Genomic DNA, 18,147 nt, shown 5'->3' with positions numbered 1-18,147 from the left:
GATCTTGAGGACAGGTTTGGCCACCCCTGAAGTAGAGTTCTCACCTTTTTATAGGAAGTGGGGGCTCTTTATTGACACCTTAGAAACACCAGTACAAACCCAAATATTACATTTTTTTTATAGTAACAGTCTATGAGTAAACCATTCAGTATTATCTACTACAGACAGACCTCATGTTTAGGAAATTCACTCGTATCCACCACACCTATAACTGTATGATTATTGAGTATTGTCTGTCTCATCATGTGTTTTCTTAAAATTTTGATATTTGTGTTTATAAAAGCGTGGATATTAGTATCCACAGCTTTTTTGATATGTCGCTGTGCGACAGTGACGTATATTCCTCATTAATGCAATTATCGACCTATAAGGAATGTATGACTGTATGTGTATCTTTACGTCACAGCTTCAAAACACTTTATGTGTTATTTTTTTTTTTATAGCAAAAAAACTAATAAAAAAAATAAATAAAAAAAAAACCTCTTCTCCCCCCCCCCCCCCCCTGTCCAGCTCTTTGGGCATGCGCGAGATCTCACTTTTATCATGAGACCTTGTTTGCAGAGTCCGGAGCCAGCAGCAGGGCTAGCGTTGTCACCGCAGTGGGTATAGGACAAAGCTAGCCATGAGCTTGAAGGCTGCTAATACATCGCCACGGCCGCTAATTACTGGGGGTGATTGCAGGGGACAGCCCCGCCGAGCGTTAATTGGCGGGCTGTCCCTAGCGCACTTTAGGTGCGCTTTTAGTACATATTAAAAAATGTAATCCCCCCCCCCCCCCCCCAATGCACTTAATGCTGGTTCATACATCTTCCCCTTTGTGTGTAGTAAAGTGATCATGCTGTCTTTGGTGAATTCTAGAGCTGGTTTCTGATACTTGTGAAATACTCATTCAAATTGGCTTAGGACACCTTTTGCCTAAAGCCTGTGGTTATTTCTGATGTTTAAAAACCTCTCCCATAAGCTAGTTACTCTATGGGGGGTAGATGGAGGTTTGTACATGGTGTCTAACAGAATGTTTGTTTGCAGACCCTGCCTGAGGCGTCAGTTACAAGTTATGCAGCAAGTTTGAAGGAGAAGATTTCTTTAGTGTCTGCACTGTATGAAGTGATCCAGAATCCTCAGAGTGAGGTAAGTAGCACATTGGGACTTGGGTTGTACCACCAATCACTTATAAAATGGAATCTTTGGGACCATATTTAAACCTCAGTGTAGGTTTGTATAGCAGTAGGTTGTCTGAGTTGTCCGTATGTTTTATGCTTTGCAGCCAGATGTTTCTATTTGGTTACAATTTTCTGTTCAGGTTTTTTTTTGTTTCCTTAAGGCAGTGGTTCCCAAACTGTGTGCCGTGGCACCCTGGTGTGCCTTGAAGGACTTTCGGGGGTGCCTTGGATTGGTGGTCAATGACTAGTTCAGAATTATTTATGACCAATGTAATAGAAAAATTGTAGCCAAACAAAAATGATTCCTGTCCATTATGACATAACTGACCCTAAAGATTATATAAACACAATTGATTTAATTTAATATTTTTTCTCTACCGTCCAATGGGATACTGGGCTTCACTACTATGGGGATTGAGACCTCCGCAGGAGAGACAGGCACATAAAAGAACTTTCAGTGTGGGTGCACTGGCTCCTCCCCTCAATCTCCCTCCACTAGTCAGTTTTGAAAAATGTGCCTCAGGAGAGGCAGTGCTTCTGGATGCTCCAGAGTTTTTTCCACATTTATTTTCAAGTTTGTTATTTTGGGGCGCTGTAGTGACCACACAGCTGTCCTGCTTCGTGGGTGTCAGGGGAAGGGTCAGTCCCCGACCTCTTCAGGTGCAGAGCTGACCCTGCTACAGGACAATCCAGTCCTGCGTGGGACTTGTCACCGCACAGCATTGCGCTGTAGCGAGCAAGTCCCCTAGCCGCCGCACACCCCTGACAGGTCTGAAGACATCAGTGGTGAGTACAGGCTGGGGGTCCCACAAGGGGTCCCCGCAGCCATTTCTGGTGCGGCAAGACGACGGCTAGTAATGGCGGCTCTCCAGCAGGGACCGCGTGAACACCGCGTCTGATAACTGGCATAGGGGTGCTGCCGCTGGACCACCAGGGACACCCCTCAGGGTATAATGTATGATATATATATTTTACACCTTTAATAATGTCAGTATAATTATATGTAAGCGCCAGCTCCGTGTAAGGGGGCGGGGCTTCACTCAGAGCGGGACCAAGCTCTGCTGGGCGCGCGCTGTCACTTCCTGCTTCTTCACACGCTGCCAGACTCCATTACAGGGCTCCTCACTGGCGTGGTGGATCCGGGTACTTGCAGCACGGCAGAGACAGCAGGTTTTTATAGCGATTTAGCGCTGCTGCGCTATCTAGCTTAGTCAGACACTGTGTTGGTTATATATCACTGTGTTTAGCGTTACCAGCTCACCCAGATCTGTGAGTTCAGGTTAAGGGTGCACTTGGCTCCCCAATTGCTCTGTTTTTTCCCCACTGTTTAGTTACAGACACAGCATAAAGCAAGCACATAGTCTGTTTTTCACTCAGAGGAAACACATCCAGCAGTGTGTGCACGTGTGTGACTGCGTGGGGGTTGTGTTTGTTACTACAGACATTGTAGTACTATCTCATCATGGTGAAAAAGTTCACTTGTATGGTGTGTAGCACCAAGTTTGTGCCCAAGTCACAGTCCCAGGTTACTTGTGAGGCTTGTATGTCACCACAGCCCAGTAGTGCTGACACCCAGATCAGTGGGGTTCCCCCACAGCTGGCGGGGCAATCGCAGGCAGACGAGCAGGAGCCTGCGTGGGCCTCCAACATAAAGACCTTGTTGGATTCTGTGGCTTCACAGCTTTCCACTAACACTCAGCAAACGCAGAGGGTTCAGAGGGAATTGTCCATGTTATCTGCCAGGGTGGATATTCTTCATACCCAAAATGTACCTCCCCCGCCCGCACAGCCTCAAAAGAGGCAGGCTACTGCTATGGATCCTGACACAGATGAGGACGATGAGGACATATTGGAGGAGGGTGAGGAGCAGGGTCTGCAGGAACCAGCTCCTGAGACGGCAGTACATGGTCCCGAGCCCCTTATCAGGGCCATTAGGGATGTTTTAGATCTCCCTGTGGAGGCATCCACAGAAGGAGATCCTTTCTTCATGACTCAGAAGAAACAGCCAGTGTACTTCCCTGAGCAGGCAGAGTTAGAAACTGCTTTCAGGGCTGCATGGCAAAACCCTGATAAGAGGTTTACTCTTTCAAAAAGGTTCACAAATGCATATCCTTTTGAACCTTTGGGCAGAAAGAAATGGGAGGAGCCACCGGTAGTGGACTCCTCTGTTTCCCGCCTTTCTAAGAAGGTGTTGTTACCAGTCCCAGGGGTATCCACCCTTAAGGACGGGGCGGACAGAAGGCTGGAAGCTACCCTCAAGTCCATATATACGGCTAGTGGGGCATCCCAGCGTCCAGTTTTAGCCAGCTGCTGGATGGCCAAGGCTATTCATACCTGGTCAACCCAGATTCAGGAAGGCTTGTTGGGTGACATGACTGTGGCCCAGATAGGGGACAGCCTGCGTCACATTCAGGATACCGCAAAAATCCTGTGCGAGGCACAAAAGGAATTGGGCGCAATTAACGCGCGCAATTCAGCCATGGCGGTGTCAGCCAGACGGGCCTTGTGGCTGCGGCAGTGGTCTGCAGATGTAGACTCAAAGAAGAGTGTGGAGGGTATTCCCTTTACAGGAGAATGGCTGTTTGGCAGTGAATTAGACGGTTGGATTTCCAAAGCCACGGCAGGAAAATCTACCTTCCTTCCATCAGCCCCCACGGTTGCAAAGCGTACCTTCACAGGTGCTTCCCAGCAGTCCTTTCGTGGGAACAGGTTTCGCCCCAAGGCTAGGGGCGCCTCCAATGCCAGCAGGGGCACGAGAGGCAAGTTTAGGAAGCCTAACACCTCCAACACCCAGGACCGTCCAAATGCCGCGACTTCCTCTAAGCCTGCAGCATGACGGGGTTTTCCCGCCACGAGACTCTCTCGCGGTGGGAGCGCGATTGTTGCATTTCAGCCATGTGTGGGACGCCTCGGGTCTGGATACCTGGGCCAGAGGTCTCATTTCTCTAGGTTACAAGCTGGAATTCGACAAACCCCCTCCCAGACGATACTTCAGGTCGGCACTTCCAGCATCCCAGGAAGATCAGGTGCTCCTTCAGGGGGCCATTACCAGGCTGCTTCAGTCTCGGGTAATTGTACCGGTGCCAGTCACGGAGCAGGGCCAGGGATATTATTCCAACTTATTCCTGGTACCGAAGCCAGACGGCTCAGTAAGACCCATCCTGAATCTAAAGTCACTGAACCCCTTCCTGCGCGTGTTCAAGTTCAGGATGGAGTCCTTGCGCTCTGTGATCGCCAGCCTAGAAAGAGGGGAGTTCCTGGCCTCTATAGACGTCAAAGACGCCTATCTACACATTCCTATCTGGCCCCCACACCAAATCTATCTCAGGTTTGCCTTGGGGAACGACCATTACCAATTCCGGGCGTTACCTTTCGGCCTGTCGACAGCCCCGCGGGTTTTTCACAAAGGTAATGGCGGAAATGATGTCACTACTCAGGCTCCGAAGGGTGAATGTAGTGCCATACCTGGACGACCTGCTAATAAAAGCAGGGTCGGCGGAGGCTTTAAGCAGTGCTCTCAATCTGTCCATACAGGTTCTAAGAGACCACGGGTGGATCCTAAACATGCCCAAATCATCGCTGGTTCCAACCCAGAGGATGGTTTTCTTGGGCATGATCCTGGATACATCAGAACAAAAAGTTTTTCTGCCGATGGAAAAGGTCACTGCAATACAACAGCTGGTCAGGGAGGTCCTACAGTCACCTCTGGTACAGATCCATCTTTGCCTCCGGCTTCTAGGCAAGATGGTGGCTTCATTCGAAGCAATACAATTTAGCCGCTTCCATTCCAGGACCTTTCAATTGGATATTCTGACAAAATGGTCCGGCTCCCCCCTGCAGATGCGCAGAAGGATTGGCCTTGCAACAAGAACCAGGATCTCGCTACAGTGGTGGCTAGATTCATCCAATTTGTTGGCGGGCAGACGGTTCCAGATCCAGGACTGGATTCTGGTAACCACGGACGCCAGCCTGAGGGGCTGGGGAGCTGTGACACAGGGAGTCCGCCTACAGGGTCGATGGTCTCCACGGGAGTCAGGCCTTCATATCAACAAGCTGGAGTTGAGGGCGGTCTACTATGCCCTGTTACAGGCAGCTCCATTGTTACAGGGAAAGGCGATCCAGGTCCAGTCGGACAATGCCACCACTGTGGCCTATATAAATCGGCAGGGTGGTACCAAGAGCATGCCTTGCATGAGAGAAGCGTCGAAAATTCTGTCCTGGGTGGAACAGAATGTCCAGGCCCTGTCTGCCATTTTTATCCCGGGGGTCGACAATTGGGAGGCGGACTTCCTGAGTCGTCACGATCTTCACCCGGGAGAGTGGGGCCTTCACACTCAAGTGTTCAATGCCATAGTGGATCTGTGGGGGCTCCCTCAGATCGACCTGATGGCTTCACGATTGAACCACAAGGTAGCAATGTACTGTGCACGGACCAGAGACCCAGGGGCGATAGCGGTGGACGCTCTCACCTGGACCTGGGATTTCCAATTGGTGTACCTCTTCCCACCTCTCCCATTGTTGGCTCGGGTGCTAAAGCGGCTCCGGCATCAGGGGACGGAGGCCATACTGGTGGCACCAGACTGGCCAAGAAGGGCCTGGTACGGGGACATTCAGGCCATGCTGGTGGAAGACCCGTGGCGTCTGCCCCTAAGAGAAGACCTGCTCCTCCAGGGCCCGTTCGTCTTCCAGGACTTACAGCGGCTACGTTTAACGGCCTGGAGGTTGAGCGGCAGATCTTAGTCCACAAGGGTCTCCATCCCTCTGTCGTCACTACAATGATAAAAGCCAGGAAGCCGGTGACGGCTGCTCATTATCATGTAATATGGCGCAGATATATTGCCTGGTGTGAGAAGAATGACTTGCCTCCGGCCAGTTTTCGATTAAACAGTCTGCTACGTTTCCTTCAGGCTGGCCTGGATAAGGGACTCAGATTGGGTTCCTTAAAGGTCCAAATCTCTGCACTATCTGTGTTTTTTCAGAAAAAGATTGCGGCCTTGCCGGAAGTGCAAACCTTCTTACAGGGGGTGCTGAGGATTCAGCCCCCCTTTGTGCCTCCCACTGCACCATGGGATTTGGAAGTAGTTCTTACTTTCTTAAAATCAGCCCGGTTTGTTCCATTGGAAGAGTCTGAGCTGCGACACCTCACTTGGAAGACTGTTGTTTTGCTGGCTCTAGCTTCGGCCAGGAGGGTGTCCGATCTCGGGGCCTTATCTTGTCGGAGCCCTTACCTTGTGTTCCACAACGATAGGGCGGAACTCAGGACTAGACCACAATTCCTTCCAAAGGTGGTGTCAGGGTTCCACCTAAACCAACCTATTGTGGTTCCTTCTAGCGCGACACACCCAGATATACCAGATACCTTGGATGTGGTCCTCACCCTTAAGGGGTATGTCAAGCGCACAGCTAGGATCCGTAAGACGGACAGCCTGTTTGTGCTTTATGATGCGCAGAAGAAGGGTTTACCTGCTTCAACGCGTACCATTGCCAGGTGGATAAGATGTACTATCCAGCAGGCTTATGCATCAGCTGGTTTGTCGCTTCCTTTTTCAGTAAAGGCTCATTCAACCAGGTCTGTAGGTACCTCTTGGGCGGCTGCTCGAGGGGTGTCGGCAATGCAGCTATGCAGGGCCGCAACTTGGTCAGGGCAACACACATTTGTGAAGTTCTACAAGTTTGACACCCTGGCCAGGGAGGATTCCCAGTTCGGGAATGCGGTTCTACAGCAGAATCCGCACGTTCCCACCCGTTCTGGTAGCTTTGGGACCTCCCCATAGTAGTGAAGCCCAGTATCCCATTGGACGGTAGAGAAAATAGGATTTTGGGTACCTACCGGTAAATCCTTTTCTCGTAGTCCATATGGGATACTGGGAGCCCGCCTCAGTGCGGCTTTTTCTGCTGTCAGACTTACTTTATGGTTAGGCTTATTGCCTTGTTTTCTATAGGATAAATATGACTATAGATTGTTCTAGTTACAGGTGTCCTCTTAAGTTGTTAGGATTCACCTCTTTTATATGTTTTTTGTTCGTTTGGGTGTGCTGGATGAATCTCACCACAATACATTATCACATACTCCTCACATGCTCTCCTTCGGCACAGTTTTTGCATTAACTGACTAGTGGAGGGAGATTGAGGGGAGGAGCCAGTGCACCCACACTGAAAGTTCTTTTATGTGCCTGTCTCTCCTGCGGAGGTCTCAATCCCCATAGTAGTGAAGCCCAGTATCCCATATGGACTACGAGAAAAGGATTTACCGGTAGGTACCCAAAATCCTATTTTTAATGCTTTTATCAATGGGAACTTTTGGCCTACAGGTGCCTTAAAAAAAAATCTGATACTCAGGGGCGCCATAATTCAAAAATGTTTGGGAACCACTACCTTATGGAGTTAAAGGGTTTCAGGATGTTTTTAAAAAGTTCGTCAAATCTTTAACCGGATATAGCGAGTCATGTTCTGGTTATCACCGCGAGATCGTCACTAACGTGTCAACAGGAACTTAAGTGCGTTTTGTTTTTAAAGAAATGAACGTTTGGAAATTTTGTCTTGCCCAGTAAAACTGCCCATTCAATATGCATCCACAATATCCATAAGATGAGGTGCTCGCTCTTGCTCCCGATTCCTCTAAAACCTGTCCATACACTGTGTCGATCTGTGTTGGCCTTCCTCCTCTGCAACCTGTTTCACTGACTCCCCATCCCCTTGCATTCCAGTTTAAACTCCTTACCCTCCTATACAAAGGACTCAATAACTCTATGCCTGGGGTAGCCAACCCTAGTCCTCGAGAGCTACCAACAGTGCATGTTTTGCAGGTCTCCTCACAGAATCACAAGTGAGCTAATTAGCTCCATCTGTGTATCTTTTAAAATGTGTCAGTGATTAATGAGTGCAGCTGTGCAGCAGCTAGGTTGTCTGGAAAATGTGAACTATTGGTAGCTCTCGAGGGCTAGGGTTGGCTACCACTGCTCTATGCCCTTCTACATCTCTGACCGCTGCCTCTGCTCCACCCTCTCATCTTCCCCTCCTCAGGAACTTACACCCCGCCATATTCATTCCAAACATTCATCCCAACTTACCTTTTCAACCATGCATCCCTAAATCTTCTCTCCTTCCCTGGTTACTCCCCATTTGCTCACCCATCTCCTTAGTATGTAAGCTTTCATTGGCAGAGCCCTCCTCTAGTGTTTATTCTTGCATTATCCTTTATTGTAGTGCTTCTTGTCTCCTAGTTCCCTTCAGTGACTTTGTGCCTGCCCTTCATTAGGTACAACCTCACTGAGGGCCAGATTCTCTAAGCTTCAAAAGTGGAGAGTGATAAACAGCCAGCCAATCAGCTCCTGATTGACATTTTTCAAGCACCGTCTGTGACATGGCAGGAAGGAGCTGATTGGCTGGCTGTTTATTACTCATCAGTTTATCAATTTTGAAGCTTAGAGAATCTGGCCCTAAGTGCTGAACTGCCATCCACTCCTCTTGACTCACAGTCCCATTTCTGTCTGATTACTGTGAGTCTTCTAACCATCGCACCATCCACTTCCTACTAAGTTTTTGCCTGTTTCTTGTTTTTGTGGTGTTCAAATGTTTATGCCCTATTACATTTCTTGCACATTTGCTTTTTCTATTTTCAATGTTTCTTCTATATTGCTTGTTCATCATGGCAGATATCAGGTTGCTCCAATTGGGAATGGTAATGCGTGCTTAGCGAGCAAAGCATGGGGGTAAACGCTATACTAATTGGGGGTCCACGGCCTCCGGTGTCAACATTATCAACAAAAAAAACGTGACTTATGTGCTTGTGTCTGCGTTTTGGTGTCGACTGATCATCTGCGTGATGATCCACACTTATGATTGCATCCATCGTTTTATTATTTCACAGCATGGACTAAAATCGTTGGCGATGTCATAGACTCGACCTGCCTGTTACTTCTATTTTGTAAGCGTGAGCTGTTCATACACAACAGCGGCGTTTAATGGTATGATTGAGAGCAATCTATGATGATTCATAAGATGTTTATTTTCTTTTGAAGGTGTAGGTGGTACTTTACATCAATGCTGCAGCTTAGCAACCCACCCAGCCAGCTTCTACTTGCATCAACAACACGTTTCATGTTGGAAACCTGCTCTTAGAGAACGATCTTATTGATTTTTAGCACATTTCCAACCAGAAAAACAACTATATTGCTGTTTTGGTAAAAAGATGGATGGAAGTAGACCTTTGGCGCACTGGTTGTTATAAAGATTTTCTTCTATCCAACAATAGACCAATCGATGTGGAATCAAAGTTTATTTCATAAGCATGTAAAAACAACAATAAGTACAATTCTGTAACAAGTATTATATTCTCTCACCCAGATAGAGGGGTGGAGCCAAGATGGTGTAAACAGAGTGTTTCAAATGGAATAACACCCTGTAGGCTCCACAAACATAATACTGGGTCCACGTGGGGTTAAAAGCATATCAAAAGACACATCAAAAAGGGAATGAAACAATGGAATAATAGGAATCCTTCTCACCCAGATGGAGAGGTGGAGCCGGGATGGTAAATAACAGGGTGTCCGGGAAAAAAGGTGCTCACCCTGTTGGCTCCACAGGCTAACAACTGGGCAAAAGGTCCTCCGTGGAAATCTGCAATCCTCCTAGGGCCAACGCGTTTCGAGTCTTAGGAGACTCTTTTTCAAGAGTCTCCTAAGACTCGAAACGCGTTGGCCCTAGGAGGATTGCAGATTTCCACGGAGGACCTTTTGCCCAGTTGTTAGCCTGTGGAGCCAACAGGGTGAGCACCTTTTTTCCCGGACACCCTGTTATTTACCATCCCGGCTCCACCTCTCCATCTGGGTGAGAAGGATTCCTATTATTCCATTGTTTCATTCCCTTTTTGATGTGTCTTTTGATATGCTTTTAACCCCACGTGGACCCAGTATTATGTTTGTGGAGCCTACAGGGTGTTATTCCATTTGAAACACTCTGTTTACACCATCTTGGCTCCACCCCTCTATCTGGGTGAGAGAATATAATACTTGTTACAGAATTGTACTTATTGTTGTTTTTACATGCTTATGAAATAAACTTTGATTCCACATCGATTGGTCTATTGTTGGATAGAAGAAAATCTTTATAACAACCAGTGCGCCAAAGGTCTACTTCCATCCATCTTTTTACCATTTACCTTTATTGGTGCCTCACGGGAAGACACCCGGAAGTTTAACCTAGGCAGCAAGGGGGTGCGCAGGGGTACACAAGATCACCTTTTTCTTCATATATTGCTGTTTTGTTTAGCTCTGTAGAGTATGTATGGTATTTTGGCTTAGGTAGAGTATATTGTACGCAGTGCCTGTTGCTGAGAACTGCCTTTAAAAATGCTGTTGTGAGGGTGAATTGTATAATATACCATTTTCTTTGATGAATTATTAGTATTTATTAAGCAGGTTCGGGCAAACATTGGGCCTGTTTCAGACGTAGGCTGCGTATACTCGCCCATAAAACCCTGGGCCTCCGCCCCCTCTGGAGTGAGTGTGAAACTCACCAAAGCCATTCACTCCCGGGGTTTGCACATGTATATACACGCACGCGTGCAAACTCCAAACATCGGAGAAGGGGACGAATTTGGTCCCGAACAAAAGGGTCTGAATCGGCCCATTTGCACTTTCTCTATTATATGACCTGTCATCGAATGGAAGAAGTTTCCTTTCTGTATTACCATATAGGCGGCTAGTTTGTGCATTATTTATTTCGTTATTTTTCTATCTATCCATCCATTTGGTGCTGCCTTTACACAGTTAAGGTGCATACACGGAATGATTTAAAGCAAGATGTGGGCATTCCTGATCGATCGGAACGACCAATCGTTCAGTGTATCGTTTACAATGCGCGTACCCGCTTATCGTTAAGATTGCATGCATGCAGGAAGATCATAGACCAATCTTGTTTTGAAGTGTATAAAATTGTTTTGTGTGTACGCATGATGAACAATTTGATACCGTTGGTAACGATATTGGATCGTTTCCAACATCGCTCCATGTGTATGCACCTGTACTGTTAACAATTTGTTCTGTCGTCCTTCCTTTTGTCAGCGTGTGTTTAGACGTATAAAGATATGTTCTTCACATTATATAAATATAATTCTATTTTAGAGATGTACATGATGCATATTTTTCTTGCCGTTTACAGTTGCTGGAGCCAGTCTGCCATCAGCTCTTTGAGTTTTACCGCAGCAAAGAGAAGAACTTAAAGACCTTTACGCTTCAGTTCCTACCAGAGCTGATATGGTGTTACCTATCTCTGTCCACCAGAAGGGACCTGCAGAGCAATGGATGCATGGAAGCTCTTCTACTCAGCATCTACAATCTGGTTAGTGTGTGTGTGTGTGTGTTTAGATCTCATACTCACTATTTCTGTCATGTTATGTCTCAATTATTTGTTTCATTATACTGTAGTTGTCGTACATAGTGTCTATTCTTATATTTAATTGACTTTATATGCTTAGAGTTTGCTTTGTGTTGCCATTTTTTTTATTCCCCAGCAAAACCTGCACATACTGTACTGTAGGTTCTTTTTGAAGAGCTCTGACTGTGTCTGTATATCCACATTAGGTATCCAGCTTTTTGGTCATTGAAAGAGTTAAACATCATCAAAAATTAGAACAGAAGGATCTCCAATAAACCCGTTTACTTGATATGTCTTTACTTAAGCAAATGTGACAATTTTCATGTCCTCCCTAGGAGGACATTTATTCCTTTTCTGCTGCCTGCGGGTGATTTCCTCCGTTTCACTGGAGATGAGATGTCTTGCACAGAACGTTTTATACATGCAAAGCATGCTGGGTGTAGAACGGGGCCTACTTTTAGAGAAGGTGCCTACAGTCATAATGTATCCTATGTCGTCTCTTCACCCTGATAAGCTACGTGTGACTTTCCTTTCTCTTGTTACACTACACTTAAAGGCAGAATAGGGAGGGAGGGTGATTGGTCGCACTGGGATTTAAAGATAGTGTATCAACCTCTTTATTAAAGTTTATAGTAAATTCTATATAGTCATGAGGTGTGCTACCGCCAGACAGTAATGCAATAGTACAAGGGAAACAACAGAAAGTCTTTTTTTGCGGTGCACCAGGAGAAGAGAGAAAAAGTATTTTAAAAAGTAACTTTTATTAATTAATCAATTAAATGCGAAATATAAAATCAAAACATACAACATAAATTGACACTGGACTTGTTAAAAAGGGTGAGAAGAACTCCCCTTATCGTAGTGGGGGTAGATTTATATATAATCGCTGGTTGCTTAGTGTGTACCCTGATACACTGGGTTGTACAATCTATAGTCACTGGTGTTTCTTCAGGAGTATACGTGGAACCATGTCCCTTTATTGTATGCACACCTATATAGAGTAACAGGAACCCTCGTTTGTATCAATATACGGTGTAGTAGTAATGCTACTTAAATGAGCGATTCACATGTAGCCGGATAAATATACAATGTTTCTAATGCGCACCGTGCTGTAAAATCATCAGCTACGGTCACGCTTAGGGGGGGGGAGAATCTGCAGGGACGGCGTCCCGTCTACAGCTATCACCCCCTGAAGGCTGCGTGTGCTGCCGGTGAGGGCTGGTAAGCACACATGCAAGCCGCCAGTGGAGTCAGGCTCTCTCTGGCGCTAACGGCTACACCATTAACCACCGCGTATGATTAGCCGGCAGCGGTATATGCTGTCGTCAGGATATGACTCGCATATATCACCGGCTGTCAGTCGGGGCACTTGTTCACATTAATACACAATAAAAATACTTGACGTGGATCGTTTAGTGGGGGTAGCTGGGAAATGTATTTTTATTGTGTATTAATGTGAACAAGTGCCCCGACTGACAGCCGGTGATATATGCGAGTCATATCCTGACGACAGCATATACCGCTGCCGGCTAATCATACGCGGTGGTTAATGGTGTAGCCGTTAGCGCCAGAGAGAGCCTGACTCCACTGGCGGCTTGCATGTGTGCTTACCAGCCCTCACCGGCAGCACACGCAGCCTTCAGGGGGTGATAGCTGTAGACGGGACGCCGTCCCTGCAGATTCTCCCCCCCCCTAAGCGTGACCGTAGCTGATGATTTTACAGCACGGTGCGCATTAGAAACATTGTATATTTATCCGGCTACATGTGAATCGCTCATTTAAGTAGCATTACTACTACACCGTATATTGATACAAACGAGGGTTCCTGTTACTCTATATAGGTGTGCATACAATAAAGGGACATGGTTCCACGTATACTCCTGAAGAAACACCAGTGACTATAGATTGTACAACCCAGTGTATCAGGGTACACACTAAGCAACCAGCGATTATATATAAATCTACCCCCACTACGATAAGGGGAGTTCTTCTCACCCTTTTTAACAAGTCCAGTGTCAATTTATGTTGTATGTTTTGATTTTATATTTCGCATTTAATTGATTAATTAATAAAAGTTACTTTTTAAAATACTTTTTCTCTCTTCTCCTGGTGCACCGCAAAAAAAGACTTTCTGTTGTTTCCCTTGTACTAAAGGCAGAATAGTGTTTAAAAGAGATTTGGTTGTCTTTAAGCTATTTGCAACCTTTGCAGAAGGCCCAAAGATGTCTAGTAGTATTAATCTTTTTTTATTATTATTAATATTGTTGTTTTTTTTACTCCTTAAATGTTTTTTCTCCATCTTTAAATAAAATGAATTTACAATGTTTAGTAGTATATAAAGTTCTGGTATAGTGGATCGGCAATCACGTGGCCGACCATCTTGGTCGAAGGCATCTAGTTAGACGTCTAAAGATTGTCGAAAGATGGATGCAAGCGTTAGGTCGACGGGAACGTGATCGACAGTCACTAGGTCGCCACGAGTTCTTCATGGTTTTTTGGTGTCTGTCCAAATAGGTCAACATGGACACCGTATAAGTACCGTGTCCCCTCTCATGGTTCGCCGCTATTATAATCTAACTCTATGACCATTTGAATGGTAAAGTATGAATCAAGTCGGTCTAAACATGAAAAACTTGTGTTGAACTTGTGACTGTCGGTCACGTTCCTGGCGACCTAGCACTTGAGTCTATCTTCCGTTACTGTCTACAATCTTTAGGCATCTAACTAGATGCACTTGACCAAAAGTGGTCGACCATGTGATTATTGATCTAGACTTGGTTGATCTGTTGACAGTATATGTGATGTATCCCAACAAGGCATAGAATTTATTTTAACCCCTTCACGACATTTGACGTATATATACGTCATGGCCGGGAAGTACTTCCCGACACATGACGTATATATACGTCATGACTTTAAACTGTCACTGCGTCTCGAGACGCAGTGACAGAGGGACGATGTCTGCTGTCCCTGACAGCAGACATGTCCCTGCATGCCCAGGGGGGGCTGCGATGCCGCCCCCCCGTCGGCGATCGCTGTGATTGGCTGTTCAGTGTGAACAGCCATTCACAGCGTTTTCCTGTGTTACCAGCGAATCAGACGCTCGGTAACACAGGTGTCAATCACCGCCGGGCGTCAGGGGGCATGAGGGGGTCATCGGTGACGATGACACCTCACCCCACCCTCACCCCAGCTGCCCCCAAGGCTGTGATTGGTCCGTGGGACCCACGGACCAATCACAGCCAAGGCGCGACATTTAAACTAACGGTGACTGCGCTGCAGACGCCATTCCGGTCTGGAATAGCGTGCAGAACGGTCACCGTGCCTGTCTGCCGTGATACCGACCTGATCCTTGCCTAATACTTACCTGATCCTTGCAAATACCTTACCTGATCACTTGATCACTGCTTGTAGCGTGCTGGACGCTTCCTGGATCTGACTTCCTGAGACTTCCTGCTGCTGCTGCAGTGTGATAGAGAGATAGAGAGAGAGATAGAGAGAGATAGAGAGATAGTGACAGAGAGAGCTATATTTTGTGTCTGCTACCCCCCCTTTTTGGGGGTGCAGGGGTTTTATTTTATATATATAACTGTCAGTGCTGCTGCAGTGTCATAGAGTGAGAGATAGTGAGAGATAGTGAGAGATAGTGAGAGATAGTGAGAGATAGAGAAAGATAGTGACAGAGAGTGATAGAGAGTGTATATTTTGTGTCTGCTACCCCCCCTTTTTGGGGGTGCAGGGGTTTAAATAACTGTCAGTGCTGCTGCTGCAGTGTCATACAGTGATAGATAGTGATAGATAGTGATAGATAGTGAGAGGTAGAGAGATAGAGAGATTTGTGTCTGCTACCCCCCCTTTTTGGGGGTGCAGGGGTTTTATTTTATATATATAACTGTCAGTGCTGCTGCAGTGTCATAGAGTGATAGATAGTGAGAGATAGTGAGAGATAGTGAGAGATAGAGAGAGATAGAGAGAGATAGAGAGAGATAGAGAGAGATAGAGAGAGATAGTGACAGAGAGTGATAGAGAGTGTATATTTTGTGTCTGCTACCCCCGCCTTTTGTGCTGATCACTATATCTGAGGTGATCAGCAACTTTTTGGGGGCGCAGAGGTTTTTTTTTTTATATATACCTGTCAGTTGCTGCCAGTTGCACTGTCAGTTGCACCAAAGGTTGTGCACCTGCTGCCCCTCACTGGTAATCAGTGTCGCATCACTGATCACCTTTTTTTTTTTTGTGGGTGCTGTGTGGTCTTTTTTTAATTTTTTTTTTACACACACTGTGATTTTGTGGGTGTCCTGTGGCCACTGTGCGCTGATCAGTGACGTACATCACTGATCAGCTTTTTCGGCACAGGGTTGATCTATTTTTTTAGCCTTTGAGCGCTGTTCAGTGACGGACGTTACTGACCAACATCTGTGCTCAATTTTTGGCGCAGGACCTTTTTTTTTGTTTTTTTAACCCCTTCAATTTTTTTTTTTTAACCCCTTCAATTTTTTTTTTTTTTAACCCCTTCAATTTTTTTTTGTATAAAGTATTTTTTTTTTTCTGCACTACATACACACTACATACCCCCCGGGTTGAAATAAAGTTTGTACCCCCCCCTACACTATACACGTGTTGAAACATTTCACTACCAGTAACACAAAAATAAAAATGGCATCCCAAATGTCATCCCAAATGTCATCCCAGTCATCCAGAAGAATGTATTCAGTGGAGGAGGCATATGCCATGCTTGCCTCTGACTCTGACACAGCCAGTGATGCAAGCGGGGAATTTGAAGGATTCGTCTTAAGCTCCTCTTCCTCCTCCGGTGATGAGGGACCCCCTCAAAGACGCCCCCGTAGATCAGCTGAGACCCCCCCCCAATAATTGATCTAGTATGGACCCCACCACCAGACAATTTTGAGCCCCAGGTTCCTGAGTTTTTGGCCATGCCAGGAATCCAATTTGATTCCACAGGTCTCAGAGAAATTGACTTTTTCAAATTATATTTCTCTGATGATTTTATAAATTTAATGGTGGACCAAACTAATTTATATGCCCAGCAGTTTATTGCTCAAAACCCCACGTCATCATTTGCAAGGTGGACCCCTGTAGATGCAGTAGAGATGATGACGTTTTGGGGTCTGGTGCTTCATATGGGCATAGTAAAAAAGCCACAAATTAGGCAATATTGGAGTACAGATGTTCTGTACAGCACCCCATTTTACCGTATGGCCATGACTCGGACTCGTTTTGAGGCAATCCATAAATTTATACATTACACCGATAATGCACAGTGCCCACCCAGAGATGATCCCACCTTTGACAGGCTATTCAAAGTCAGGCCGGTCATTGATCATTTCAGTGCCAAATTTGCAGAGCTATACATCCCTGATAAATGTATTAGTATCGACGAGTCCCTTATACATTTTAAAGGAAGGGTTAAATTCCGCCAGTACCTTCCCAGTAAGAGGGCAAGGTATGGCATAAAAATGTATAAGCTGTGTGAAAGCACCACAGGGTACACCCACAAGTTTAGGGTATATGAAGGGAAGGATTCAAGAATTGAACCGCCAGAATGCCCCCCCTCCCTCGTAGGTGTTAGTGGAAAAATTGTCTGGGATTTAGTGCACCCCTTCCTGGATAAAGGTTATCACCTCTATGTGGATAACTTTTACACCAGCATCCCCCTGTTTAAGGCCCTTGGTTCAAGAGGTACAGCAGCTTGCGGTACTGTGCGCAAGAACCAAAGAGGCCTCCCCAAAACGCACATTGCCCAAGTACTAAGAAGGGGTGAAAGCAGGGGAATATGCACCGAAAATATGTTGTTGGTCAAATATAAGGACAAGAGGGATGTCCTTATACTGACAACAATTCATGGAGACAGTACCACCTCCATCCCTGTACGAGGTACCAGTACCCACACCTCAAAACCAAATTGTATCCTAGATTACAATAAGTACATGGGCGGAGTGGATCTTTCAGATCAGGTACTGAAGCCGTACAGTGCCCTGCGGAAAACAAATATCTGGTACAAGAAGCTGGCCGTGTATATCATCTAGATGGCACTGTATAACGCTTACGTGCTATTCCGTTCTACCGGCCAGAGGGGGACATTTATGCACTTTCAAGAGGAAGTCATAAAGGGCCTAGTATTTGGGAACCAGCAGGCAGAGGGCCCCAGTACTTCTAGTACTGGCCCCCGTATTGTACCAGGGCAGCATTTTCCCAACGAAATCCCCTCCACCGCAAGAAAGGGCAGGACACAAAAAAGGTGCAAAGTTTGCTATAAAAAGGGAATAAGAAAGGAAACTATTTTCCACTGTGAAACTTGCCCCGACAAACCCGGCCTATGTATGAAGGAGTGTTTCAAAATATACCACACATCTATGGATTATTAGGTTCATCATTTCACCGTGCTTCGGGGGTCTTGCTAATGCCATATAGCACCCACCATCCTGCCATGCACCCAACTGGTATTTTTTGGTCACATGTGAGGCATTGCCGTACTCGGGAGAAATTGGGGCACAGACTTTGGGGTGCTTTGTCTCCTTCATTCCTTGTGAAAATGAAAAATTTTGAGCCAGAACTGCATTTTTGTGTAAAAAAAATGTAATTTTTCATT

The 18,147-nt window shown here is 46.1% G+C and overlaps 1 protein-coding gene across 8 annotated transcripts in view; it reads left to right on the top strand.

The window, feature by feature from the left end:
* HYCC1 (hyccin PI4KA lipid kinase complex subunit 1) overlaps positions 1–18,147 on the top strand; it is a 96,309-nt gene that overhangs the window by 33,983 nt on the left and 44,179 nt on the right. For all 8 annotated transcript variants that reach the window (XR_014475076.1, XM_083189182.1, XM_083189181.1 and 5 more), the window contains 2 exons: positions 1,027–1,128; positions 11,322–11,501. Coding sequence is in view for 7 of the 8 variants with exons in the window: in XM_083189182.1 (XP_083045308.1) it covers positions 1,027–1,128; positions 11,322–11,501 (282 nt within the window). In the remaining variant the exon portion in view is untranslated. The remainder of the gene's footprint in view (positions 1–1,026; positions 1,129–11,321; positions 11,502–18,147) is intronic.

This window comes from Crinia signifera, chromosome 5 (genome assembly GCF_055691185.1).
Source record: "Crinia signifera chromosome 5, ASM5569118v1, whole genome shotgun sequence".
Taxonomy (NCBI): Eukaryota; Metazoa; Chordata; class Amphibia; order Anura; family Myobatrachidae; genus Crinia; species Crinia signifera.
Note: the sequence above shows the minus strand (reverse complement) of the source record. Positions and strands in the feature narration are given on the sequence as shown.